The sequence below is a fragment of the Thunnus maccoyii genome, chromosome 14 (genome assembly GCF_910596095.1).
Source record: "Thunnus maccoyii chromosome 14, fThuMac1.1, whole genome shotgun sequence".
NCBI classification, from domain to species: Eukaryota; Metazoa; Chordata; class Actinopteri; order Scombriformes; family Scombridae; genus Thunnus; species Thunnus maccoyii.
In genome coordinates, this window is record NC_056546.1 from 31,352,853 (window position 1) to 31,380,822 (window position 27,970).

At 37.5% G+C, this 27,970-nt stretch overlaps 2 protein-coding genes across 2 annotated transcripts in view; one reads left to right on the forward strand and one right to left on the reverse strand.

Moving 5' to 3' along the window:
• The window catches only part of vps8 (VPS8 subunit of CORVET complex), a 176,318-nt gene that overhangs the window by 10,277 nt on the left and 138,071 nt on the right, over positions 1–27,970 (forward strand). The window contains exons 7-11 of the mRNA XM_042434438.1: positions 7,401–7,525; positions 11,660–11,746; positions 12,177–12,244; positions 18,969–19,122; positions 19,221–19,280. Coding sequence (XP_042290372.1) covers positions 7,401–7,525; positions 11,660–11,746; positions 12,177–12,244; positions 18,969–19,122; positions 19,221–19,280 — 494 coding nt within the window. The remainder of the gene's footprint in view (positions 1–7,400; positions 7,526–11,659; positions 11,747–12,176; positions 12,245–18,968; positions 19,123–19,220; positions 19,281–27,970) is intronic.
• Positions 1,710–3,933, reverse strand: LOC121912259 (DELTA-stichotoxin-Hmg2b-like). The gene is made up of 2 exons (XM_042434439.1): positions 3,199–3,933; positions 1,710–2,232 (listed from the first exon to the last, which is right to left on the reverse strand). The coding sequence occupies exons 1-2, from the start codon at positions 3,264–3,266 to the stop codon at positions 1,806–1,808; spliced, it is 495 nt and encodes a 164-aa protein (XP_042290373.1). The 5' UTR covers positions 3,267–3,933; the 3' UTR covers positions 1,710–1,805.

Below are 27,970 nucleotides of genomic sequence, written 5' to 3' on the forward strand. Positions count from 1 at the left end.
GCCTCCTCCATGTTTCACAGCAGGCATGGTGTCCTTCTTTTTGAAGGCCTCATTTTTTCTTCTGTAAACATAGTATTGGCATGATTTACCATAAACCTCTAATTTTTTTCATTTTTCCAAAGCCCATTCTCTGAGAAGGACTGTGGCTTGTCAACATGCATTTTGGCAATGTCCAGTCTGACTTTTTTGTGTCTCCCCCTTAGAAGTGAGGTCCTCTTCTTGGCTACAGTTCCATGGGCCTTAAACTTCTTAATAATATTGGCAACAGTGGTCACAGGAACATCAAGCTCTTCGGAGGTGGTCTTGTAACCTTTATGTTGACTGTGCTTGGCCTTTTTTCTAATGTCTTCAGACCACTCTCTAGTTTTCCTTCTGTTTTCCATGTTCAATCTGTGACAAAACAGCAGAGTGAGTTATTTTCTCTTTTTAAACTGGCTGCATGAGTGATTATAAGAAAACGCCTGTGATACTAATTAAAACACAATAGTCCACTTAAAGTATCACTACAAATCAGTTATTTCTTACAACTTCTAAAGGGTAACAGGCTATTTTAGAATGTCTTTGTAGAATAAGCATGAATTCAATTATTTTTGTTTATTTTGTTTAATTTTTGTTCCACTGCAAATCAAACATAGACATGCATTGATAATAAAATATCTGAATTTCAACACTGTTCAGGGTGAATGGTGCATGATTTTAATAAAATGCAAGGGTACCAATAATTTTGGCCACGTCTGTATCATTAAGGCAAGATACAATTCCTCTTACAATATCAAGGTGTTGTTGTTCACATTGCACGAACAAAAACCATGTCATGAAATTCAAAGTCCTCTCACACAGATGTCTTGGGCCTTGTCTTCTGATAACGATCAACCTTAGAAGTTAAGAGTGAATGGTGTCAGACACGAGTAAAAAATCTTTTTTTGTATGGCATGATTTGGAAAAAAAATGTTTTTCTTGCCATAACTATTCCTCCTGTTCATACTGACCATAACACTGTCTGAGGAAACGCAAAGAGGGAATTTGATGCTAAAAACACTGTAAATGTGGCAGGTATCCTCTTGATATAACTCACTCAGATTGGCTGTGTTTGGACCTAATTGCTGACCCCTGGTCTGCAGTCCTTACCATTCATGTTATTGGGTGGAATCCGGTTTGAGAAAGTAAACTTTAATTGATTTATCTGCTGCTCAATGCAGACTTAACTCTGAAGATCATATTAAACTACAATTAAGCAATTGCTGTTCCTACAAGTTACATGAATATACTTCATCTTATCATCATTTGTATTAGACTTGCTGTAAGTGTGAGACAAACAACATACACACGTACACAATGTACACACCATACATAGAAAGAAAACAGAAGATATGGAACCTGAGAATGTACCACCGGACAAGTGACATTTCAGTCAGAAGAGATGAACTGAAGATGTAATCACTTTAGTTTCAAGCATATTATTAAGCCAAATTAAATGTGCATGATTTCTGTTTGTAAAAAAAATTATAAATTCTTAGATAGTTAAATTTTATTTATACATAGACAAAAACAAAGATGACATTATTTGATCAACACACGTCTTGTTTTTTATTTGTAATTAGCCATCAATTAAAACCATCCTTTATACATCCAGTATTTATTTTAGAATCTTTTGCACTCATATTTTAGATATATTGATTAATGTGTTAGTGACATTAAGTGACCAGCTGTTGAGCTTCACACATATTTAAAAGATTTTATCACAATTATTATGATCATTTCATATGGCTTACATAACAAGAGTACAATCTTTTTTTTTTTTTTACTCAATACATGCCAGTATCACTGATGTCCACCCTCAGGACAGCTTCACCGGAGTCTGACATGGAGGCACTGACAATAACATAATCGCCCTGAAAAGAAATGCAGGAGCCATCAGCCTTTGCTCTTACAAAATTATTTTCACTTCCATTATACATGATATCATAAAGATTGTAGTCACAATTGTTGCCTCTATCAAATATCCCCACGGCAAACCAGTTGGAGTAGAGGTTTCGGTCATAGGGCACAGAGAACATAACAGCCATGACATGGCTGTAGTCGTTCAGGTCAGCATTGAAAAGGTCATAGGTGAAGACGCCGACTGCGCCAGTTGCAGCACCGGTGGTCTTGTTGAACAATGCACTGGCAGCGGAGCATGGACCCACCATGGGCGGCAGAGGGACCTCACAGCAGCCACTCTCAATGAACACCCTGAACACACAGACACAACCTATCAGACCGATTCTTACAGAAACCTTTTTTGTGTGTTTTTTGTGCCTTCCTACAAGCACCCTAACCCAACAAGTAGCCAAAACAAATTGCATAACAACACTGCAGTTCAGTCAGCTAACTCCCATAGAATAGATTATTTAAATGTAGAATATGTACAGAATTAATTTCTAGGTTCTGACCTTGCTGCTCCCTACATGGAAACATCAAGCTCAGCACAGCACAGTGACAAAACTACCCCAAGGGGAAGGTGGACTCAGAGCCTACAGGTTGATGCTAGTAACAAATAATATGAAATGTGGATGAAATGTAACAAATTGAAATAAAAGGGGCAGCCTATTTATTTGGCAGTCACACACACAATATTTCATAAGCAAAATTCTCCAAATACTTGAGTACTCAAGTTGCCTGAGCTTGCTCGCAGGCTTTTCGTCATTTATAGTATGTCAGGCCAAATGCCCACTCTAGAATTCACTATGTGGGTAGATTTGAAAAAATGTGAACCTAGGCCACCAGGGTGCCCATACAAGAAGCAGTTTGTTTGCAGGTAAACATGCCTGGCCAAAAATAAATTAGAAAGTGAAATTACATGCATGTCACATGCTATATGGATTTTAAAACCTAAAGCCCTTTGCTGCAAATTTTTGATTTGGGATACATAGATAAAATTGACTTGACTCTGTGACAACAATGCAGCCTTAAAAGTAAAAACAGGTGAACACACTAGTAATTAATGAAAAGCTTGGTGTAGCCAATAACCTTAATAATATTGGAAACTAAAACTAAAATAAACATCATGAGCTCATTTTCCAACACCATTGATGAGTAGTTGACTTCAGTAAATCATATGTCCTGCAGGCGTGTTCCTAAGTTTTTCCCCTGGACACTTATCTGGTTGTGTAACATTTTGCAGCACATTGTGTTGTGTATATTTTAGCAATACATTACCTTGGGTTGGCAAGAGTGTAACAGCCAGAGTTGTTGTTGATCTCAACTGAGCAGTTGCGATGAGGCATTGTAATGAGGTGTGGAGCAATGGCAGGGAAGCAGGCTGGCTGTGAACTAGAGACAAACCGGGCAGGATCAGATGTCTAAGTTAGACATTCTAAATTGAAATTGTAATCATGTCTTGTGAAAGACAAATACAAAGGACAATGATGATAAGAGTAAGAAGTATTTCGTCCCAAATATGTTTCGACTTCTTTGTATCTTGGCAACACCTCAGCTATTCACATTGACACAAGTTTTTCAAGACTTAAGAACTTTAGAATTAAAGCCTTTAATATGGCGCACAGTGTCTAAAAGTTTTTTGAACGGACTAAATCTGCTTTCTAAGCACAAAGACAAACACACAATCACAAAGTGACTTCAGAGGAGGTCCTGGATTTCTTCAGCTCAAAAAAGGGCAGAGACTGGGCCTGCCATTATGAGATATGCAGCTTTTAAATTTATTCAGTGTCACATCCCCCGAAATGAAGTCCTGCTTACGCCCCTGGTAATAATTATCTGTTTTCTTGATAGTATTTTCAACGTTAATTTCATCTCATCTCATAAATATACTAATCCAAACATGTTTCGTGTCTAGATGTATTATTTAGATTCTAGCTGTACAGTGCCTCTACATTTTTGAAAAAGTAGTGTTCTTAATTTTTTCAGTTTGTGACCAATTTTTAGTTTATTATCTTGGACTCAAAAAGCTCATACTTGATCTTGATTTAACCTAAACTTAGACTATAAAGATTTTATACATCAATAGTTTAAGAAATGACTAAAACTAGAGTAAAATGTTAATGGTTTTCTTTAACTGAGACAAAATTAAAATTTTATTTTTTCTTTTTGAATAAAAATTGAAAATAAGATGAATGAAGTTGTTAAGACTATGTCAAACTCATATGGACTTGATCTCAAGACTAAGACAACCTGATTTTAAAATAGACACAATTACCTATAGACTGGTGAGAAGAGGAAAGATTTTGGCGTATAAACTTTGCATACAACTTGTAATGAAACTAAACATGTCTGTGTGGAAATAAATTTCATGAAACTTTGCAGTGTAAGCCTCATTAACTCACAGTAGTAAAGCTGAGATAAAGTCACTAATGCTTACTGTCTAAATGTGACACATTATGTGAATATAGGAATACTTGCCTTTTTCGGAAATTGAAGCGGTGATAAGTTTGTTTTCTCTAATACTGGTGATCTGCAGAGTTAAAAAAAAAAGCCGAAAACAGTTTTTTGAGCTACCAGGTTGTTGTCCAGGTTTCAGGCAGGATGTGGTGAAGTCACATTGCTCATGAGCTGCTCACACACTGGGTTTTATTGACTCAGGTAATCAGAACCTTTAGGCACCCGTTGACTCCCTCCTTATCTCCTGTTCATTATCAGCTCTCCACCTTCCTCTGTTCCCGGACCTTTCCTCCACTTTATCACCTTGACACAATTGAACCAAACTGATTGCATCAATGCAGGCTTTTGTTTGAAGCCTTTTTAAAATGGGTATTCACTATTTGTACAGGGCAGGACATCAGGAGTGCAAGGACTTACTGGTGTGCCATGTTCACAGGGTAACACAACAAAACAGAATATGAGGAAGGGCAACACAGTTAATTCACTGACCATGAAATGGGAATTGAGGTAATATGGCACCCTTTTTGAAAGCTAGAGTCAAGACAACCACAAAAACTATCATCAGTTCCTCTGCTTTGCACATGGTGATTTTGTAATTAAACGTCCATGTCCTGGATGATTAGTTATTAGCATTATTTGCATTCTTCACAAATGATCACTAAACCAGATATTTTTTACTTATCAGGTATCTGATATATCAATATAAATTAAAACACATTTTTTTCACCCAACTATGTAATATAAGATATCTTATTGATAATATAAATTAGAGCAATTATCTTATTGCATGATTGAAAATCCCATGCCATGTAAAACTGCACTGTGTGTAACAGCCCAGCAAACTGAGACGTTGTATGTTGAGACATATATGTTGTTTGAATGTCCCTTCAAGATGTCCCGTAATGGTTCAGAAATGGTTCAAAAATACAAGTTGTGCTGACATTAGTTACATGGACATCAGCTAGATGTCCATGTAACTAGTGATACACAGTGTGCAATCTGCATTTATACATCCATATGTCTAGATTAAGAACTTGGTATGCTATACTTTTTTTTCTTCTTTTTTATTATTTTAACTTCATCAATCCACAGTGCTTGTTTCCAAAATGCATCAGGCTTCTTTAGATGTTCTTTTGCATAATTCTGACATTGAATTTTATGATGAGGACATGAAGGTCTTTTTTGTGCAAGCATCGCTGCACAGTGGAACAGTGCACCACCACTCCTGAGTCTGCTAAATCTTCCTGCAGGTTTTTTGCAGTCAGATGGGGGTTTTGATTTGCCTTTCTGACCAGCATATGAGAAGTTCTCTCCAAGAGTTTTGTTGGTCTTTCAGATCTCATCTTGACCTTCATAGTTCCCTTAAATTGCCATCTCTTAATTACATTTCACACTGTAGAAACTGAAAGTTGACAACACTTTGCTATCTTCTTGTAGCCTTCCCCTGCATTGTGGGCATCAATAACTTTGTTTTCAGAGTCTTACACAGCTGCTTAGAGGAACCCATGGTTGGAGTTTTTGCACAAGGTTTGAAGAGTTTGAGTATTTGTAAAGGTTTGAAACTGGCACCAATTGACATTTTCTAATGACAATTGTTGACATGCCTCAGGCCTAACAAGCTGATTAAGGTCTGAGACCTTGTAAAAAGAATTTGAGACCTCAGAACTCTAGGGTGCCCAAACTTTTGCATAAACCACAATGATGTTCTTATTTTTGTTCAATTTATGACATAAAAAGTAACTATGCATTAAATTTGCAGAAAAGATTGTGCTTTTTCCCCCATATCCTAGGGAGGCTTTGTTTACATCTTTTCAATACAAAAATCACAAAATATGTTATTTGTCAAAGGGTGGCCAAACTTGTGCAAGCAACTGTAAGTCAGTAGCGATAAGTGGCCAACTAGTGTTGTGGAGCTTTAACTTCTACAAAAAATGACTGGAACGTCATGTTTCTGCATTCAGTCCTTTACTGAACAAACTGCGCATTATTACATTGAAAAAACACACAGTATTGTACTGCTTACATATATCTTGTGCCAACAGAACTTTTCTCAAGCTTACTTCCCTTTTCTGCTTGTAACTCTGGTCTAAAACATTACTGCCACCTTGTGGTCTGTATTAGTCACTGTTCACAATCTTTAACTCCTTATACTACAAATAAATGTCTCCACATTTGTAATATTTAACCTTTATAACTGCATATTTTTAACTGTATGAATTACTGTATCAATGAACTTAAGATACAACAAGTGTAAAATAACATGACATGGATTGGTTTTCCTCCTTTCCTCCCCAATTTTTTGAGCCACCAGCCACCACTGACGCACATACACACATTTTAGGCATGGCCCAAACTATTGGAGGCCATGGCTCCAGGTGTTTCTGTGCCTCAGCTAAAGTGACCAGCTTAGTTTCAGTAAGATTAAAATTTCTAAACACAAAGAGGTTTCAGCCCTAGTTCAAAGCTGTCAAGCTTGGTAGCAGTTTGCTGAAAGAAAGCATAAGTAATTTTAACAGAGAACTGTATACATAAAATGTAAAAGGCTGCTGCTCTTGACTGATACAAAAGGAATGAGTTCATATTGTGATGTTGTTTTGGTTTTTGCTGGGGCTGAGGTTTCAGCAGTGCTGACCTGTGTTTCTTTGTATTGCTGTCCAAATGATGCCTGGGCAGGAAAAGGTATGAACATCCCTGTCAGATGCTTAATGTTGTTCATTTTGTGCTCAACCTGATGGGCGCTGATGTCTGTTTAGCTTTGGCCAAGCTAGTTTGATGCATGCTTTGTCATTTGATTTGGTTATTTTCAATTAGCAGTTTTAAATTGCCTTTTCTGTTCTTCATTTTGTGCCATTGCATTGTGTTAATTTTTACTATTTGATTCTGTTTTTACACTGTTAAACTTGAGAATGGGGAAAACCTTGAGTTTGTCTTTTTTTTTAATATATTTGACCGACTACACGTTTTTTTTTTAAGACCGTACCCCTGCTTCTGCAGTTAACTGTCTGCTTCATCTTCCTCTCCAGATACCAACCAGGCTCTGCGGCTCTGTCTGGGTACCAAGGCAACTGGGGCAGAGTTTGGTGCTGTGTCCGCCCTAAGCATCAACCACGACTGCTCACGACTTCTCTGCGGGTTTGCCAAAGGACAGGTACAGTCCCAGCCACTCAGTTGCTTTCCTCAGCCAGAGGCTTTATGGCTGCCAGTCATTTTTCAGCTATTGTCTAGCCACTGCCACAGGCTCACAGTAGTTGCTGGAACTTTTAGAATGTTTGCAGCCCTTGTAGTTATCAGAATCGGAATCATCTTTATTTGCCAAGTATGTTTACACATACAAGGAATCTGACTCAGGTTTAGTGGCTCACACACAACTCAGCACAACAAAGCACAACAATGTTCAGAAAAATATACAAGGAATGTCTAACAGGTGAAACCATTTCTTTGAACTGTAAAGAGGATACAAATGGTGAAAAGAAATGAAGAGCGCACAGAGAGATGAGATAAATATTGAATGGTAAAAAAAAAAAAAGTGACATGTTACTTTGCACATGTAGTAGGTGGTTATGTATAGTATATACAGCCTGTTCAAAATAAAGTAATGAATGAAATTTATTGCACATTTTGACTTAGACTAAAATAAATATATATCATTTGTAGGTACAGTGGGTATTATAGTGTTACAGGGTTATTGCACATTGCCTGAGGTAAATGTTCATAAGTGTGATGGCGAGGGGAAGAAACTGTTCCTGTGTCTGGTGGGTGATCCAGACCAGACAGTAATGGATGTGTAGAGAACAGACTCGATAATTGTGGTGTAAAACTGGATCAGCAGCTCCTGTGGCAGGTTGTACATCCTGAGCTGGCGCAGGAAGTACATCCTCTGCTGGACCTTTTTGATGACTGTGTTGATGTTGGACTGCTGTTGAGTATGATGATGGGGGGGCTCCTCCTGAAATCCAGCGTCATCTCCACAGTTTTGAGTGTGTTCAGCTCCAGATTGTTGCAACTGCACCACAGGGCCAGCTGTTCAACCTCCTGTCTGTATGCAGACTCATCTCCATCTTGGATAAGGCAGATGACGGTTGTGTCATCATGCACATATTTTTAACGACATAAACCCTGATCTTACCCTCAAATTTTACTTTACACCTGCATTAGCTGTTTTTTTTTGGCTACTTGGGGGCAGCAGAAACAAGTTGTGAACACAGCATGACATACTATATAATCAACTGATATTTTGCACTAGTTACCAAACAGTTGCTTATTTACACATTATTCACTCAGTTACAGTGCAACAATATCATTCATTTGGAGTTTTTGTTTCTGTCCACCTGGAAAGAGTAAGTCCAATATTCACTCTCTTTGAGCTCTGTTTTTGCTTTCTACCAACTCCTGAGGGAAATATCTGGCTCTTTAGCTGATAAATGCTTCATTATGTTCACCAGCTTTTCGCTAACTGTGTCTGTTTGGTAGTGTACAGTGGGTTTTTAGAGCTTTTTCTCTGAAAATAGCTGCCTTCTGCGGCCAAAAACCACACTGAGAGCTGTGAGAGTGAATCAAATCAGCAAATTTGCAGCTGAACAGCTAAACAATGAGTTGAAACTCACTATAAACTCGCTATAAAGCTCTGTAAAGCTGAGGGGAGCTGTAGAGTCGCTGATTGTTCTCTGTAGGTTCATCAATGCACACCATGCCTCTCACATAACACACTGTCATTTCACACGATATAATGAAAAATATTGACTATAGCTGCTTTAATGACTTTAAAGCAGAGAACAAAATTAGCACCGGCCACTAGCCAAATGCTGATAAAATATGCAAGTGGCTGGTAGATTTGCCTCACTCACTAGCCAAAAAAACAATAGTAGCCAGGTTAAAAATACCATACAAGTTGATGTTAAGAGAAAGTTAATTATGGTTAAAAGATACGTCATAAATATGGTTAAAAAGCTATTTCCTAAAAGATTAAAAGGTTCAGTGGATTAAAAAAGTTTAAAAAAATATATATAGTTGTATAGTTATAAATATTCTGTTTTATTGTGAATGGTAGTAAGAGGACGTGGTATTCCAGAGTAAGTTTAATACTGGTCATTCATTGGTTGACATGGATTGGATCATGAAGATGTGGGGGAAGAGAGACAGAGAGAGGGGCAGTAGAGTGTGAGCGAAGTCAGGTGGTTTGACGGACTGAGTGGCGACGTGTGCGTAGTGTTTACAAACAAATATGTAGTTGGTATCTCAGATTATCTACTCGACAGTCTTTGCCAGGGTGCTCATTTTATATATTTTCTGCGAGCAGCTGTAGGCACCTCTACTCAAAGTTTGTTATACAGTTGTTCACGTTTGTTTGTTTATTAGCTCATTAGCCAAACTTGTTTTTGTTAGCATTCATTAGCAAAGTGTATGGACTCATAGTCACTATAACTAACACACATATTAGTATACTTGGAAACCCTGAGGATTTACCAGATAGTGCTATGAGCTACTAAGTCAACGCTCATCTATGGACTTCTGTGTCATCTTGTTCCTCCCTGGAGACTGAGAGGCTGGTATAAACTGCAGGTTGGTGTCAGACTTCATGACCAAGGTACCACATATGATATTGTTGCTCTTTTGAGTGTAGCAGCCAAATAGTTTTGGGCCTCTCTGTTCCCAAGCATGGAATCAAGCCTGCAACAGGCTTTTTTATTTTAATATCTGCTGGCTTCTGTGTGGTGTGTGTGCTTGTTGAATGTGGGCCCACTAATTTTGGGGTAAATTTAAACCAGAGGTAATCTAAATTTCACTTGGAGTATGTTGTTTTACATTTGAAGAGAATTATTGCTGTAACTCAAGTTATTGAAAGAAAAGAGAATGTGAAATTTGAAAGAGACTAAATATTATTTCATTGTTTATTTGGGAAATTTTGCAAAAGTAAATAATAGAAGTTCATTATTTCTAAAACTTGTGATGTTTGGTTATTTCTTTTACTTAAGGTATTTAAACAGTAGATATTAGTGACAGTTTGTTAAAGGAGTGATACACTTATTTCCTTGCAGTAGTCTAATTCCTCAAAGGTAGACTACCTTGTATAGATTTGTTACAAGGGTTAAATAAAGGGCTCCCGTGGCTCAGGAGGTAGAGTGGGTCGTCCACTAATCAGAAGATCGGTGCTTCGATTCCCATCTCCTCCAGTCCAATGCCGATGTGTCCTTGGGCAAGATACTTGACCCCAAATTGCTTCTGATGGCTGTGCCATCAGTGTATGAATGTGTGTGAATGGTTAGTTTCCTCTGATGGGCAGGTTGGGACCTTGCATGGTAGCCCCTGTACCTATTCTGCGTAGGAATGTGTGTGAATGGGTGAATGTGATTTGTAGTGTAAAAGCGCTTTAAGTGGTCAGAAGACTAGAAAGGGGCTATACAGGTACAATCCATTTACCATTTACCATAAAACAGTCTAACAAGTGTGTTACAGTTCATTAGCAGTGAATAAAGGGACTCAAGACAATAAAAAGCATGTATAGACAAAGAGAAATAGGGTAACATCTAAGTATTATATATTGTACATTAAGTTAGTTGATTTAAAGAACTCAGGGCCCTTCCCTGATTAGACTAGGTGAGCTACACAATGATAATCTATTGAGTGGCTTGTAAAATTTGAATATTCACTAGCCAAATGGCCGGTGGACAAAAAAGTTAATTTTGAACCCTGTTTTGAAGTCACCAGTTATTGTAATTTTAAAGATGCGCTCATAAAGGTGGTCATTTTTTAGAAAAAGAATAGAAATGGGTCTTTATAGCTCTAGTTATGAATGGTTGAACATTATATCTCCACGTAGTGCACAATTTTTCACTTGCCTGCATCAGCTTGCACCTGATTTGTATCTGAACAGAAAGCAGAACTACAGGAAAATATATTGAGTTGAAGTGAACGGAAGAAGAAGAGAAATTTTATCATATGTTATTCCACAGTTATTAGGCTATAACTAAGACATTTGGATTTTAGATTTGTTCAGACACAAAATCATGTGCTAAAACTGCATGCAAAAAACAGCGCTTATATCATGAGAGTGCATGCTACATACACCTGTCTCCCTCTCTTTAACCATTTGCCAACAGTAATTAAAGTGTGTTTTAACATTGAATGGTGGGCTGTTTGGCAGACCTGCCAAATTGTAATTGTGTGAATTATTGTAGGGGGAGCTCTCAAGATGTGTTCAACAGGTTGATCGCAGGTCATTTTCTGTTGAACTATTACACTTTAAATCCTGTCTGTCTGTCTGTCTGTCTGTCTGCATGATTAGATTACGATGTGGGATCTAGCTAGTGGAAAGCTTCTGAGAACTATCACTGATGCCCACCCTCCAGGGACAGCAATACTGCATGTGAAGGTATAACACATGCACACACACACACACACACGTTTGCACATGCTTGTGATCCTTCGAACATAACATGCGTGTACATGTACACGTGAAAAAATATTTCCGAACAAGAAGTTGATGGTCTGTTTCCTGCACAAGGTATTTATTTTAGAATTTACCGAGATGGATACAGTAAACATAAAAAAATGGACCATATTTACTAAGTTTATCATTTTAAGCCCCTGTAAGGGAATGTGGCTGTATTGTGTTGTGGCCAGAGTCAACACTTAAGCCATAACAGACCTACAAACAGCCATGACTAAAGAAACAGACAATAATGAAAATTTACAGTGTAATACACACAGAAATTGGTCTTGATGTTAAATGGGTTTGATGCCTGATAACTTTCATCTAATTTCTGTGCCTTATTATTGTTTCCCTGTATTTGTGTCTTTAGTTCACAGATGACCCAACTCTTGCAGTGTGCAACGACAGTGGAGGATCAGTTTTCGAGCTGGCTTTCAGGTACATTACTCTGCTTTCATTGCTTAAATGAAAATACTATTACATAAAATACCAAAGTACCATTAGATCATTCACACACTTGCCTTCACTCCTTAAGTAGTTCGTAACAACCAATCTTGAAGATTGCATTGGTACTAGGAGTCTGTTCTCATTCTTATTCTGATGAATGGTTGAATTTAATTATGCTGTTGCTGATGTTATCATGACTAGTTTGGAACCAATGTTGTCTGTTTTTATTTTGATTGTATTAATTAATGTGAAATAATGAAACTGTAAGAGTTAGAACTTTAGTTCTTTTGAAATGTGGAACTGTACAACTGTATGGAAGCACCATGCATCCACCAAAGAAAAATAAATTGGAGGCTGTATTTTGTAAATATGGCCTCTGTATCTTATAATCATTACCTATCTAACTTATCTATCTTAATTTTTTTATTAAATAAAAAAGTTTATAATATGTGGAATTACGAGAAAACTATCTCAACATTAAAGCTGCAACCAGTGATGAACGGGCCCCACGCACGTCGGGCCCTAATTTTCATCAAGTTTATTTTTAGAAAAGTAAAGACTTTTAATCCACATGACCTGGTCAATGTTTGATTGAAATGTGTACTGTCAGGTGTGGAGAGACAATAAGTAACCGCAGCTGGACACAGAAAAATACTCATATTTGAATGGAGAGTGTGAGCGAACCGCTAGGTGCTTGGGCCCTAATAAAGGAAAAACTGCAGTACAGAGCTACAAATTTTAGTTTTGATTTTATTTTTCTGCAGCACTTTATCACTTAACTGTCACTCTCAATCAATGAGCTCCATTCAACTCCCACAACCTCCCCCCCCCTATTCTCTCTCTCTCCCTCTCACTTTTTTGTAGGAAATTTCATCACGAATCCATTGATACAGGTTTCAAAGTGGTCAGACTTATAGTTTAGACATCAGAACCATTTGTTTGACACAAAGTCCATGCCCAGAGATTGCCTCCCCATTCCTTTACATTGTAAGCTGTGATGTGGCACTGCAACTTTCAGGGCTTATAAAATCCAAACTGTTCGAGTTATTACAAAGTTTTTAACAACTTTTTTTCAGCATAGTGTCATAAGTCACCTATTAAAGTTTGCAGCCAATACCATTAACGCCCTCGGAGGAGATAGCGTTTGTTCGGGGGCCAGAATTGGGGCAAAGTCTTATTTTGAAAGGCTAATTACAGACTTCCTGTCGGATTTAGGTTTGGGGTGTCAGCATATGTTGTGTAGGTCTTGATGAGACAAATAATTGAGTTTTGGTTTGATCTCTCTATGACATTCCTGCAGGCTGTGGTGGCCATTTTCGTTACATAGGTGGCGCTAGAGAGCACATTTTGGCACTTTAGAGGTTAATTTTTACATTTTATCAAATTTTCCACCAAACCTGATGTGTGTGCCAAATTTTTGAGCATGTTTAGGGGGTCAAATTAAGGGTTGAAGTGGCGTAATAATAAAGGAAGAAGATGAAGAAACAACACACGAAATACAATAGGGTCCACGCCCTTAGGTTGTCAGAATTCATCATAACGACTTCAAAATTAGTGTGCGTCATCTAGACTAGCTCATGATCAAAAGATTTAGCTATCATTGAAGCGTGTTGCCATGGCATGGCGTTGAGTTTTGATGTTTCGCCATGACAGAGGAAATTGCTATAACTTAAGTGTAAATGCTCCAGTATGGACCAAACTTTACATGTTTGATAAGAGTCCCGGCCTGAGTGATGCAAACTGGCTGAATAGCGCCCCCTACAAAATTTCAAGGAAGCAACCCCAGCAGCAGGCAAAATAGTGGATAAAGGAAGTGATGTTAATCTCCATCTTGCACTGTCTGACAACAGCCCGGGTCTGAAGACATCCACATGCCCGTGACAGAAGCCCTTTGACTGCGCCACGCCCTGACGTACGCAAAGGTGCGAGGGCCAATTCAATGCTGCTTGCAGCTTTAATAATTATTATTATTGATATTATTATCATTGATATGATACAGCAAAAATGAATAATAATTGATATGATATATGATTTTATTTAAGGATTGCAGACACACAAAATTCTAAGGGATACCATGTTAAGGTGTGTAATGGGAAATTGCTGATCACTCAATAAACACACAAAGAGAGCATTGTTAGGTCATGAAATAATGTAATCAAATAATACAATCAGAAGTATAATGCATCATAGTTCTGGAGACAAAGATACATACCACCTAGCTATCTTTTCTTTGTCTGAAAGGTTGGCACTTAACCAGTCCCTTAAATACTACTTGTACAGAATTTAAGACATCTGTTTACTAACCTTACAAGTCAGCAACCAACCCTCAGATAGAAACATAAGTCAAAAGTTCAGCTAACCTAGGAACAGTCTTTCTTCACGACCATATATGACAGTACATAAGCATGCACCAAGTAGCATCACAAAATAACATTACTACTATATTAGATTAAGGACAAACCACACTATCCTCTAAAAGCTTATCAGTTTTACACATAAACATCTACATAACTATAGTTTATCTTATCACTGGCTCAGGTAAGGGTATAACAGAATAAACTTAACTGTTAAACACACAACTGCCTCATCTTACACAGCAAAGAACTAAGTTTAGAATAGACATAGCACAGAGGAATTTAGAACATGTGTGAAACACAAACTAACACTAAACTGAACTTAAACACTATCTGAAACATGTGTGATATATTCAAGAAATACATCAAATGATAACCTATTTTTCAGTTTTCTTTTACAGGTAAAAACACAGAAAAAAACATACAGTACCAGTCAAAAAAGTTTGGACACACCTACTCATTCAAGGATTTTTCTTTATTAGGGCCTGAGCCCCAAATGGGCGAAGACCCTCTTATATGTTGTGTTTCTTTCTTTCTTTCTTTATTATCTCGCCACTTCAGACCTAAAAACTCACCAAATTTGGCATGCACATCAGGTCTCGTGAAAAAATTGATAAAATGTAAAATTATCCTCAAAGTGCCAAAATGTGCTCTATAGTGCCACCTATGTATCTAATATGGCTGCTTGGCCTGTAGGAATGTCGTAGAGAGATCGAACCAAAACTCTATTTGTCTCATCAAGACCTACAAATCATACACTGACACCCCTGACCTAAATCCAACAGCAAGTCCGCAATATGCCCATCAAAGTACGACTTTGCACCGATTTTGGACCCCCAAGAAATGCTATCTCCTCCTAGGGCGTTAATGGTATGGGCTTCAAACTTGAATACATGAGTTATGACACTGTGCTGAACAAAAGTTGTTAAAAATTTTGTAATAACTCGAACGGTTTAGATATTGTAAGCCCTGAAAGTTGTAGTGCCACATCACACCTTACAATGTAAACCAATGGAGAGGCAATCTCTAGGCATGGACTTTGTGTCAAACAAATGGTTCTGATGTCTAAACTATAAGTCTGACCACTTTGAAACCTGTATCAATGGATTCGTGATGAAATTTCCTACAAAAAAATGTGATTTTTAATGTAGGATTTGGCCAAAGTCATGGGATTTATGAGGATATTTCACAAGCAGAGTGATATTCTCCTGTCCAACTGAGAGGGAGAGAGAGAGAATAGGAGGAGGGGGGGGTTGGTGTGGGGGTTGAATGGAGCTCATTGAGTGAGAGTGATAGTTTAGTGATAAAGTGCTGCAGAAAAATAAAATCAAAACTAAAATTTGTAGCTCTGTACTGCAGTTTTTCCTTTATTAGGGCCCAAGCACCTAGCGATTCACTCACACTCTCCATTCAAATATATGAGTATTTTTCTGTGTCCAGCTGCAGTTACTTATTGTCTCTACACACCTGACAGTACACATTTCAATCAAACATTGACCAGGTCATGTGGGTTAAAAGTCTTTTACTTTTCTAAAAATAAACTCGATGAAAATTAGGAAATTAATTTGTTTTACACACAAACTCATCAAAAGTTTTCAAATTATTAATTGAAATTACAGTGAAATGGCCCAAAACTTGCATAATTTTGGTGACACAGGTGTGAGCAAGACAGACATGTCTCACCCTGCAGAAAATTCTCATCCTCACACCGTTGAGATTTGATGTTTCGCCATGACAGAGGAAGTTGCTATAACTTTATTGTACATGCTCTAGTCTGCACCAAACATGGCATTGACCAACTCACCTCCTTTGTACAAAAGATCAGATTTCCTTGAGTTGTATCCCTTCCATTGAAGCATGCGTTTAGATCACCCTCAGGTGGATTTGATCTACTCATCAGAGGCTTGTTGAAGTAGCTCGACTTGTAGCCAGTGTTCACCTTTTTTAAATATAGTTGTGCCTCTAGCTACCAGCAGATCATTGCTTGCAATGTAATAGTGGGAAATGTGGCATCAGAACTAAGCGAAAGTGTCAGAAGTCAAATTGTTATTCTAAGCGGGGGCTAAGAGGGGCTTTCTCAGTTTCAAATCATGGCTAGACTAAAGGTTTCTAAGGGGCAGTGCATGGAACTCTAAAACACTTTGCAGAAACTGGATCAGTTGTATCCAAAGCACGATCAGTCAAAAGTGACCATGCCATCAGAAGATCAATACATCAAGCATCAAGTTCCCTGAGAGATAGAAAATCAACTTAATTTGCTAAATTTAAGAATGCAAGACTCAGCAAATGTACTGTCAAAAGAAGGCTATCTTGTAGTGGTCTCAGAGGAGCAGTTTTTAAACTACTTCTTAGGGGGGGGGAAACAAGACTAAACACTTGGGTGGGCTAAGAAATACCAGAATTTCACAGTGGATGACTGGAAAAAAAGTCCCATATACTGATTAATCCAAGGTTGAGATTTATGGCAGTAACAGAAGGGTATATGTAAGGAGACAAACAGGAGAGAGAATGATACCGCAGTGTATCAAACCAACAGTGAAACATGATGATAGGAATATTTAAGTCTGGGGGTGTTTTGCCTACTCTGGAGTTGGACACCTGCACCAAATCGACTCCACCCTGACCAAAGAGAAGTGCAAAGTCATTCTTCAGAGACATGATATACCCTCAGGTTTGAATCTTTGTGGAGAAGGATTCATACTGCTGCAGGATAATGACCCAAACACACTTCAAAGCTTTGCAAGAACTACTACCAAAGAAGACCAAGGTGTCTGACTGTTATGGACTTTCCTCCACTGTCACCTGACCTCAACCCCATTGAACATTTATGGGGTAACTTGAAGACTGAGAAAGCCAAGCATTCTGTGACATCACAAGAAGTGCTTTGGAACATTGTCAAATTATGCTGGGATAACATAGATTATCAGGTTTTGCACAAATTTGTGAAGTCCATGTCAGGCCCATTGCATGATGTCATTAAAGCAGAAGGGGGACATACCAAATTCCAAGATGCAGGAAATTCATGAATATTTTTCAAAGATTCAACTTTTCTCTCAAATTGCTAATCTATTATCATTTGTAATTATCATAAGTATCTTGACAAGTGCTCTCAGACTTTTGGACCCCACTGATACACAGTATATGAAAAGAAATAAAAGAGGACCTAAAATAGAGCCTTGATTTCTCAAACTTATGATTATTTAATGCGTGTGTGTGTATGGGATGGTTGTTTATATATAAAAAAAATATATAATGAAAATTATTATCCACTTCTTGTGTTGTATATATTTATGGTCCTAGTTTTAATTTAGTGTCTGTATTGTTGGATCTTAGTTTGTTTGTTAGTGTTTCTTATTTATATTCATTTTTATTTTGGTCTTAATAGCTTATTGTATTTTGTTTCTTACCTACCTCTTACAGTATAGTGTCCTTCTTTTGTTTTGTGAATTATGCAACTTCGATGCTATGACAGTTTAGTATCATTATAGTGCTTTAAAAGTCTGTCAAGTCTGTCTTGAAACAATTTTCAGGTGCCCATGTGTACATCGAAACAGGTTTTTCTTGCCATAATCATTTCTAAAACTACATTCCAAAGTTTATCTGAAGTCAATATGAGGCCTCAGACATCTTGCGTATCCTCCTTATTCTTAGTTTATTCTTACTTGTATGAAATTCCCTCCATGTGTTACTGTCTCTCCATGGCAGCTCAGCAAGGAAACTCACAATGAGGAAATTGTTTTAAAAAGATTGTAAATTTACAAGACACTTGATTTGTCTAACAGACTGCTGAAGCCTCATATTAAGCTGAACTTTAGAACGCATTTTTGTACAAGGCAAGGACTGTGGATTTGTCCTCCATCTCTTCCTTTAGAAACCCATTATGAAGTGATCTTTTAATGGCCAATATGAACTGTAGACATGATTACAGGAAACAAACAAAAACTGTTTCAATGTACATATGGATATGTGGGTATTATTTTCAAACATGAACAATTGTGAAGTTAACCTTGAATTTGGACAACTGAATTTTGTAAAACTGACACAATATGGCTGTTTCACAATTTCTTACAGTTCCACTGAAAGTCTATTCACTTCAAATTATCTCCCTGTCCTAAACACATTTGAAAAATTTTTTAAGTTCTGAAAGTTGGCACTAAATGCTTAGTCAGACTAATATGTTAATTATCTCGCTCTGCTCTGCCATGCCAGTGTTGTTGATAAATTCTATCTCTCTAAGCAACAACTACAGTACCATGGTAAAAGCCATTCTGACCATGAGAATGAGGTGTTATCCTGGTGCGCAGCTTTTTTTCCTTACTTGTCCTCTCCTTATTCTCTTTCTGTTCTTGTTTCATCTTCAGGAGGGTGATGGGGATGCGGTCCTGTGACTCTCGATGTCTCTTCAGTGGTTCTAAAGGGGAAGTCTGCTGTATTGAACCTTTGCGTACTCCTCCAGACATCAGAGACCATCCAGTCACACACTACTCTCTGCTGGCTATGGCCTCTCTCACTAAGGTATACAAACACACGCAGCTCTATTCACAGTGCACCCTCCATCCTCTGCTTCTTCATTCAGTTTTGTGTAAAGTTTATGTTTTTATTTCCTTCACCAGATTCTGGTCATTGGACTGAAGCCCTCCCTGAAAGTCTGGATGACTTTTCCCTACAGCAAGGTCTGCATTTCGGTTTTGTTCGTTTCTGCTTGTTCATTTTGTTGTTAATGAATGCATGTTGGCCTGTGTTCATTGATCCCATACCAGGTATAACTGTGTTATCACTTCATTCTGTGCAGAGTTTAGAGTGATTTCTGAAATTCACACTAAGGAAGGGTTTACCTAGATAAACTGATGAGCATTTTTAAAGGTAGAAAAAAGTATCAAAAAGTGAATAGAAATTCAGTGTCCATATGTATGCTCAGTTCTTTCCATTGTGATTTGGCCAGGAAATTTATAAATATATTACTTCCAGCTGAGGTCTGAGGAGGATAATGGAGGCCCTGCAGTGATTTTACCATCTAGTGCAAAGCAATGCCCTCCAATACATAAACAACACAGGCTAATTCATTGTTTTGACAAGAATCAGTTAATGAATTGGGCCAGTTTCCACACTCTTGCCACTTATTTTACATGTCTAAAACAGTATCATGTATCCAAATGCAATGTCAGCTCAGCTTTGGTAACAGCTTGATCAAGTCAGTCAGTTTTGTTTGTATATCCCAAAATCACAAATTTGCCTCAGCGGGCTTCAGAATCCTTACAGCATATGACACCCTCTGTCATTAGATCTAGTGACCCGAACAATCCCCCAACACTCCTGAAGTAATGAAGAATAGAACTAGACTTGCAGACAAATATAACGGGGTCCAAGCACCCAGATGCAATTTGGACCAGCAGCTTCACCAAGGAAAGGCAATTGAGAAGGCAGTTAGATAAAAGCTATATTTAAATGAATCCATTTACCATTGTATTGCTCTAGCAAACAGGTGACAGTGAGATAGTAAGAAAGCAGAAACTACCATTATACCACTGCATGTCCAGAATTCACATAGCATCTGGCATGTAGTCTGGACTACTATCCATTTGTTTACTGAGAACAATGCACTCCATGAAGACAGTGAGACATGGGAGAGTGAGAGGAGTCAGGCAAAGAAGTTCTTTTAGCTAGCATTTGGCCTTTTGAAGAATGCCTTTTATGCTCTGAAACTAACATATAGGGTATAAGATAGTGTGTGAGACCACACAAAATTAAGTCATTTTAAATATTACTGTTAAATATATAGTTGACACCAATAGAAAAATTAATAATTATATTTATATTATATGCATATTTAAAAATTTGACCAGCATCTGATTTGCAAACCTTACCAAGGTGGAATTGAACCACCAATCATTTGTGTGACAGGTGAGTTCTGTCTCAATTAAGCTAAAGAGGCATCAAATATCCATAGAAACAAGGTGTATTTCAAAAGGTGTGAATATCCTCACTATTTCGAAAGGAATATAACCCTACATAAGATAACAATGTATAAATACAATGTACAAAATATTTGCCAAAAATTATAAGAAATATTTGACAAAAAATAAGCCAATATGGACGCATATAATCCAATTTTCTTTTCAATATCTATTGTTTCATCCAGTACTACAGTTTTATACTTAAAAACTGAGAACTGAAGTGCTAATATGCTGATCCTGTAGCACAACCTTGTAATGTCACCAAGTATTATGTTGCAGGACTACATTGAGCACAAAAGCATTAAGCTTAAACTCAACAGAATGTGCAAGGCCACATGAAAACTGAGATAGTTGTCAGTAGGTACTGTATACTGAACTGCAAGGACCTCCAATTTGTAATGTTGTGCTGTTCTTTGGTAAAGTGCCTTTGCCCGCACAATTAGTTTTGTGTCATGCATACAAACTCCACGAGGGACACCATGAGGCAATGAATGACATGTCCTTCTCGGGGGAGAAATTCAAAATTCTAAGCTGTTTCAGACAATCAATTTTAACTTCAAACTTTCATCAAACAATACTATACTACATGAGCACTGTGAGACAAACAGAAACAAACACATGCTTTTAGTCTCATTTGGAGAAAGAACTTGTAAATCAGGAGGATTTCTTAATATAAATAAGTTCATAGATCTAAATACATGTTCAGAATGATCCTAGTGATATTTTTCAGTGTGCTGCTTTTTCATCCAAATTCCAGTTTTATACTTAAAAAGTCAAGGTGGATATGCAGATAAGATAATCCTGTTGCACCTCTTTAACTTATTACGCCTCTCAGATGCTCTGTCATCACCAAGCGAGTAGTTCCAGGTCTGAAAAGTGAAGCCAGTGCAGAAGTGCCTTAAACCTGCATTCCCTCTCTAATGGCCATCAGGGGGCAACTCCACTGGTTCCAAAAAGAAGTCTGATGGTACAGAAGTTGATGGGAAAATGACCCTACTTCTCACTTGATTTATTACCTTAATAAACACTTTCCTAATGCGTTAATGGTCTCAATCACTAGTTTCAAGTCTTCTTCAATACAACACAATGTTTATTTTGTAAATTATGGTCCCATGTTAGTTAAGCTTGACGATAAAGAAGGGTATGCTTTAGGGCGTGGCTACATTGTGATTGACAAGTTGCTACCACAGCAACATCGTTGGTTAGGTAACATAACCATGGTGTAACCCCAGATTCACAGAGTATAGGCATAGCTGTTGCCATTTCACAGTGTATTTTCAGTTTATGAAAGTTAATTGTAACATTTTGGTTGCCTAAAAAAAGTCTTGTTCAGCATTTGGTTGTACTAAAAGACCCTCTAAGCAGTCAGATGTTCAGTTTTTCCGGTACGTACATGGTGTATAATGGTTTTAAGCCTGTTTTTCGGTAGTGAAAATTAGCATTATCACAGTTAACCATAGACTGTAGATAAATTTGATAAATGTATATTAAATTTTATATTAAACAGAGTAACGTCACAAGTTATATATTTGAAACATATTTATATTCATACAAATATAATAAATATAAATTTTTTAACAGCAGAGATTATGTTCAGAAATGTTCAAAAAAGAAAGACTAATTTGGATGTAGTGTAAACAACACAACACATGTTTTCATTGAGATATAAGTCCCCACTTGCAGCAATGTGATATTATTTTCCTGGCTGAATTAGGGCTATATGTGGTCCGAAACAGACGTCCATCTTTGGCTAAATTTGGACCAAATCAGACAGATTACAGCCCAATTTTCAACAACTATTTTTGGGCTAAATGAAGGCCACGATGGGCCCACCAGATTTAGCCCAAAAAACAACGTTCATGGATGTCAGGTGCTCGTTTGTGTGTGTGTGTGCTTGCGCGTGTTGTAAATTCAACCAAACAAGAATTTTTATTTATTTATTTATTTATTTTTATCATTTGGGTTAACTCAATGCTATAGTCCTAAGAAAAAAGTTGTGTTCTATGAATGTGGGCCAGCTGGTGGGCTTATAGTCACCAGTTTGCACCTAACACCTAACATAAACCAACCACATGGAATGTGCGTAAAGAGCTGCTGGACGCACTGCCTAGTGGGGTTGCCGCATTACTTCCTGCACACATCTCTAGTGCACTCATTCTAATATTGTGCACAATACTTACTAGGGAACCGCTAGGGCTCAAGGGAGCAAAAAAGATTAAATCTAAAAATGAGTCTACTAAATCCCCTGGAATTATTAAATTGATTTATTGACTGGGACAGTGTGCAGTTTGAAACATAAAAGATGCACTGCACTAGAGTTAGCTTGAAGCTAGTTTGCATCTGTAGTCCCCAACAAAAAACATACAACAGCACAACAACAAACAGTACAAAGCAAAAAAAACCCAAAAACACACAGAACACACCATACAACATACAAAACTACACACAGCACATCACATACACCCACAATGTCAGTTAGAACTTGTCAAATTTAAATCAAGACCATAGATGGAGTTTAGACTCAGTGGTCACACAGCTGATCAAATTATTACTTATTACTTACTTATTATTACTTCTGTACTTTGATTCACTTGTAAACTCAATTACACACGTTTACCACATTGTTGAGCTGTCTAGTCTCAATTGGAGAGACTGTTCAGTCTTCTGTATACTGTTTCTTCATTATCATGTAACATTGTGGGAATGTTTTATAAAAGTAACCTAGTGGGTGAAGATAAGCACACATGCATCCCATAAGTGAGGTGCTGCGCTGATCAAGAATCAAGAAGTAATCAAGAAACCATGAAAAAACCTGCACACTTTCATTGTGCAAACAATATTTTGATGCCAAAAGAGATCTTCGTCAAGTCTCAAAGACACCGTGCACAAAATCACCCCTATACAGTATGTAAGATGAGGACACACACCTGAACTTTTGGACTGATGATGAGGATACACGTCTGATGTGAACTGATTTGATATTTGATTGATATTTGCATGTTTGTATATATCTAAGAATCTATGTTTTACGTTCTTCCTTTGTTATCATGTAATATTGTAGGAATATTTTATAAAAGGACGTTCTATAATCTGTTACCTCAACAACTTCCCCAAAACATCCTTAGAATGTTGCAGGCAAAATGTTGTGACTTTAAGATATCACATTGCAGGAACGTTTTATAAAAGACGTTCCGTCATCGCAGGCCTCAATAACATCCTCAAAACATTTTCTGAATTTTGCATTAAGAATGTTCTTCCTTTGTTATTATGTAACCTTGCGGGAATGTTTTATAAAAGAACATTATATAATCTTCTACGTCAACAACGTCCCCAAAACATTATGTCTTAGTTAACATTTAACCTTATAGGAACATTATTTGAAATTATAAACATCCTTAAAATGTTCTTTGAACATTAGATTAAAATGTTTTCTTTAACCCCTTAAGGTTCTGTACTGTTAAGTACACAACTATGCTATGTACACAACTCCTGTCTTTAAGCGGGTACTCATGCGACACATCTTTGGAAAGGTAAGATTCTTGTGATTCGATTGATGCAAACCATTTCATGATACAATCACAACAGGTACAGTCAATGCCTCTGTCAGACAACTGGCCAATAAACAAACAATTACAAAATTCAGGCAACTCACATATGAAGCCTCATGACTTCACTGACTGATACAATCCCAACAAAAACGGTCGTGTTACATTGGCAAAGGTCCAGTCGATCCAATCCACTAAAATATTTAGTCCAAAACATATTATTACATTGGTAAATATCCATGAACGGCTGCTGCATCATTACAAATTTGCCAGCAGATGTCCTTATCTTCCCACGTATTTTCCATCATAACTTGCACCAGCATGTAAACATTAGCCACATCTTGGTATCAAAATGGCAACTGCACTCTGACGTTTCAATTGACACCTCACTTGACCCAATAGGAGCTTCCATGTCCTGCCCACAGCCTACAATAGCCAACAAGTCAGCGCTGAAAGAAGGTGCCTGCCCCTTTTCTTTGGTGTAAAGACCAAGCCAATAGGAACAGATTCTGCCCATGACTGGCACTTTAAATTGCCAATGAAATTCCAAAAATGATGATATGATGCTTTAGTGGATTATATAAAGTCACAACATGGAAATTATGTGAATATAAATAGTTTGCTTTGATTTACTTTTTATATGAACTGCTTTTCCGCCACAGCACTTGTTTTGACTCTTTTATATGCACAAAGTTTAGTTTCAAGGGAACAAAGATTATGGAGGTATTTGTTCAGCAGATCAGTTAGAAATAACACAGGGAGGAAGAGTACAAGCAGAAACAGCCACAGTGAAATATTTTATGTAAAGCTGCAGACAACCAGCACACCTCAGGTAAACTACTGATTTTACTTTGCTGTGCTGTGTAATGGTGTGGTGGCTTGGTGGCTTGGCGTTACTACTCCCAGAGCGGAGCAGCGAACTCGTTATGCATGTAGCAGATGTCCATATGAAGAAATCCGTCATAAATTGACGTCAGCTCGGGCCAAAAGTAGAAAAAACTGTTGAAAACCGAGCGTTCAGAGCAGTCTAAAGCTGCTGCTTTTTGCTCAGAGATTACTGCTGTATATATTTACCTCGTTATTTGACACGTCGGCCACTTTTAACATGAACATCCGACATTGTGGCATTATATATATGTCTGAAAATAAGGAAAAGCATAATACGTCCCCTTTAAATATTAATTTGGGTGTCCTTGAAAGACATGAAAAGATTTGAGAATCATTGTCAAAGTACAAATGGTTCAACTGTCAACTGAAAGATTGATTAAGAATAAACATTGCACTATAATTGCAATATTCAGTAAATAGCATCCGTTTCTATATCATAAATATGAATAATAGCCATATAAATTTAGATTGCCAAAATCAAAATGTATCCAAGGTGCTTATTCTGTTGTGTATAGCTATCATTAAATGTACAAAATTATCCTATTCCCTTAGCAAGTATCCAAATGTCCCACTCATATGAGTTATTTTATCTTTATTGGTAAAACATCCCATCCCACTCATAAGGGGTGAAGTGTCCCCATTACCATGACTAACATTACAGTGAACTAATGTTAGCTATGCAGTCGACTTAACCTATGTTGTAGCTGTTGGTTAGCCATGAACAATTTGTGAACAGGCTGTGTTGTGCAGACTCATCTCATGTCTGTACAGACCAGAGAGAAAGCTGTTTTTAAAAGTCTCTCTGTGATCAGCTCTCAGTATTTTTGTAGCTTTTAACTGAATCTCTGTGGTCTGAAGTTTAGGATCTCTCCTGTGTCTGTTTGTACTTTCTGATATCTGCTTTTTTTTGCATTTCCTGATTACTTTCAGCAGTATTTGAGCCATTTTAAGTTACTGCTGATGAAAACATATTTCCTGCTGCTTCATATTAAAAGCTTACCACTGACAAACTAACAGAAGGCTTTTATTGTGAAAAACTTTTAGAAGGGAAATGTAGCAGTATGGAAGTAGATAGGCATTTTTCCCGTGAGAAGCTCCAAAAACACTGTTTTTACAGCAGAGATGGAAAACAGGAGAAATATGAAGAAAATGGAAATTGGAAATGGACTTTTCTGAAACACTTCCCAAAACCCCCGTTTTTGATCATTTTGAGTTATATTGATGAGAAAATCCTATTTTTCCACCATGGAAGTGGAAAGGTGTTTTTCTTGGAAGAAAGAGGGCACACTATATATATTTGGGACCTTCCAAATATATATAGTGTGCCCTCTGTGGGACATATGATTACACATTTTAGAATAGATGGGTGATAAAACATGGAAGCTATTGAAAACAAATAATATTTATGGAAGAATATTGTTAATAAATTGACAAAATACTAATATCCAATATGAATGGGTGTTCCTGTGGGTCATGTGATAACACATTTTAGAATAGATTTTGAACCACTGGCTAACATAACATGGAAGCTATTGAGAAAAACACAGTATTTCTGAAAATAATAGTGTTAATAAATAGACAAACTACTAATATCCAATATAAAGAGGTGTGCCCCTTATGGGCTACGTGAATACACATTTTAGAATACGTTTTGAATCATTGGGTGACATAACATAGAAGCTACTGAAAATTTGCTCAATAAGACATAGAGGTTATTTCAATTAAAATAATAAATAAAGTTGTAATCTATCTATCTACTGAACTTAGCATGCTAACTAGCTAGTCCCAGCCCTATCCGGCCTGGACTGTCTCATAATACCACTTTGTACTTCAGGGCGGTAGTGAGTGACTGTAGTGTCCAGTCTGCTCTTAAAAAAAGTTGCTGGAGCAGCCGGCTGCTCCAGCAACCAGGTAATAAGGCAGAGCCCTCTCTAAAGTCAGTGTTCTGTGTACAACTTCCTTGTCCGACAAAGTGGATCAGCTGCAGTGGTGTTTAGGAATTGTCGTTGTTTGCCTCCATGAAACTAGAAATTGTTCCTATAGATGCTGCAGGCCAGTTTTCCGAGCTGGTAGAGACTAATGAGTTACAAGTAAACAAAATCATCAGGGCTCTCATTTATAACGGTTGCGTACGCACAAAACGGGGCCTGAAAGAAGAGTATGCCACTTCCCACGCAAAAGTTGCGATTTATAAAATCAAACTTGACGGTATAATGTGCACACCTGTACATAAACTCTTACCCATGCGTACAAACCTTTTAGAGACAGAGGAAATTGACGATGCAGATGGTGAGGTGGTGAATTTAAGCCAGATTGTATAATAATCCTCTCACACATTTAATTTCACTTAATAGCAAACATTAATTATAGATCCACATCATAAGCATTCAAACCAGCAGTGTTATCTGTACTTAGGCTTGTAATGAGCCGTAACTATTCCATAAGCATCTTTCAATTTGAAAAGATATAAACCAACTCAGATCTTAAAGTCTGCCCAACATTTCATCAGCGCTGTCTCACCCAGAACACAAAGAGTGTGGAGCAGTGCAGCAGCTGCTAAAATGAATGGTGGCAGGTGGCAGGATTCTGTAAATTCCACATAACTTCAAGACATTCGAAAACGAGGAAATAAAACGGTAAAAGTCCGTTCATGCCTGCTGCGGTCCTTCCTCTGCTGCTGCTGAATGCAAGTGTGGAGAGAGGGTCCGATACGGTGACTCTAAACACTGATTGGCCAGGTGTCTAAAGACAGAGAGAGTGATTGGTGCAGCGAATGAGACACATGTACATCAGTATTCATGAATGCTTTTGTATTGCCCATTTATGGTTGAATGTGGGTGTGTGGAGAGCAGGATATGAGGCTGATCCTTGTGCGCACATTTCCAGGTGGCCTGTAATTTATAAAGATAAATTCATGTGCACTGGTGCGTACGCAAGATTTTATAAATCTGATTATTTTTTGGCGCACACCATTTT

Bases quoted from the DNA above. Each gene is read 5' to 3' on its own strand.
- LOC121912259 (XM_042434439.1), bottom strand. From the start codon at position 3,266: ATGCCTCATCGCAACTGCTCAGTTGAGATCAACAACAACTCTGGCTGT. The intron at 2,233-3,198 runs GTAATGTATTGC...CTGTGTGTTCAG, and splicing joins TACACTCTTGCCAACCCAAG to GGTGTTCATTGAGAGTGGCT.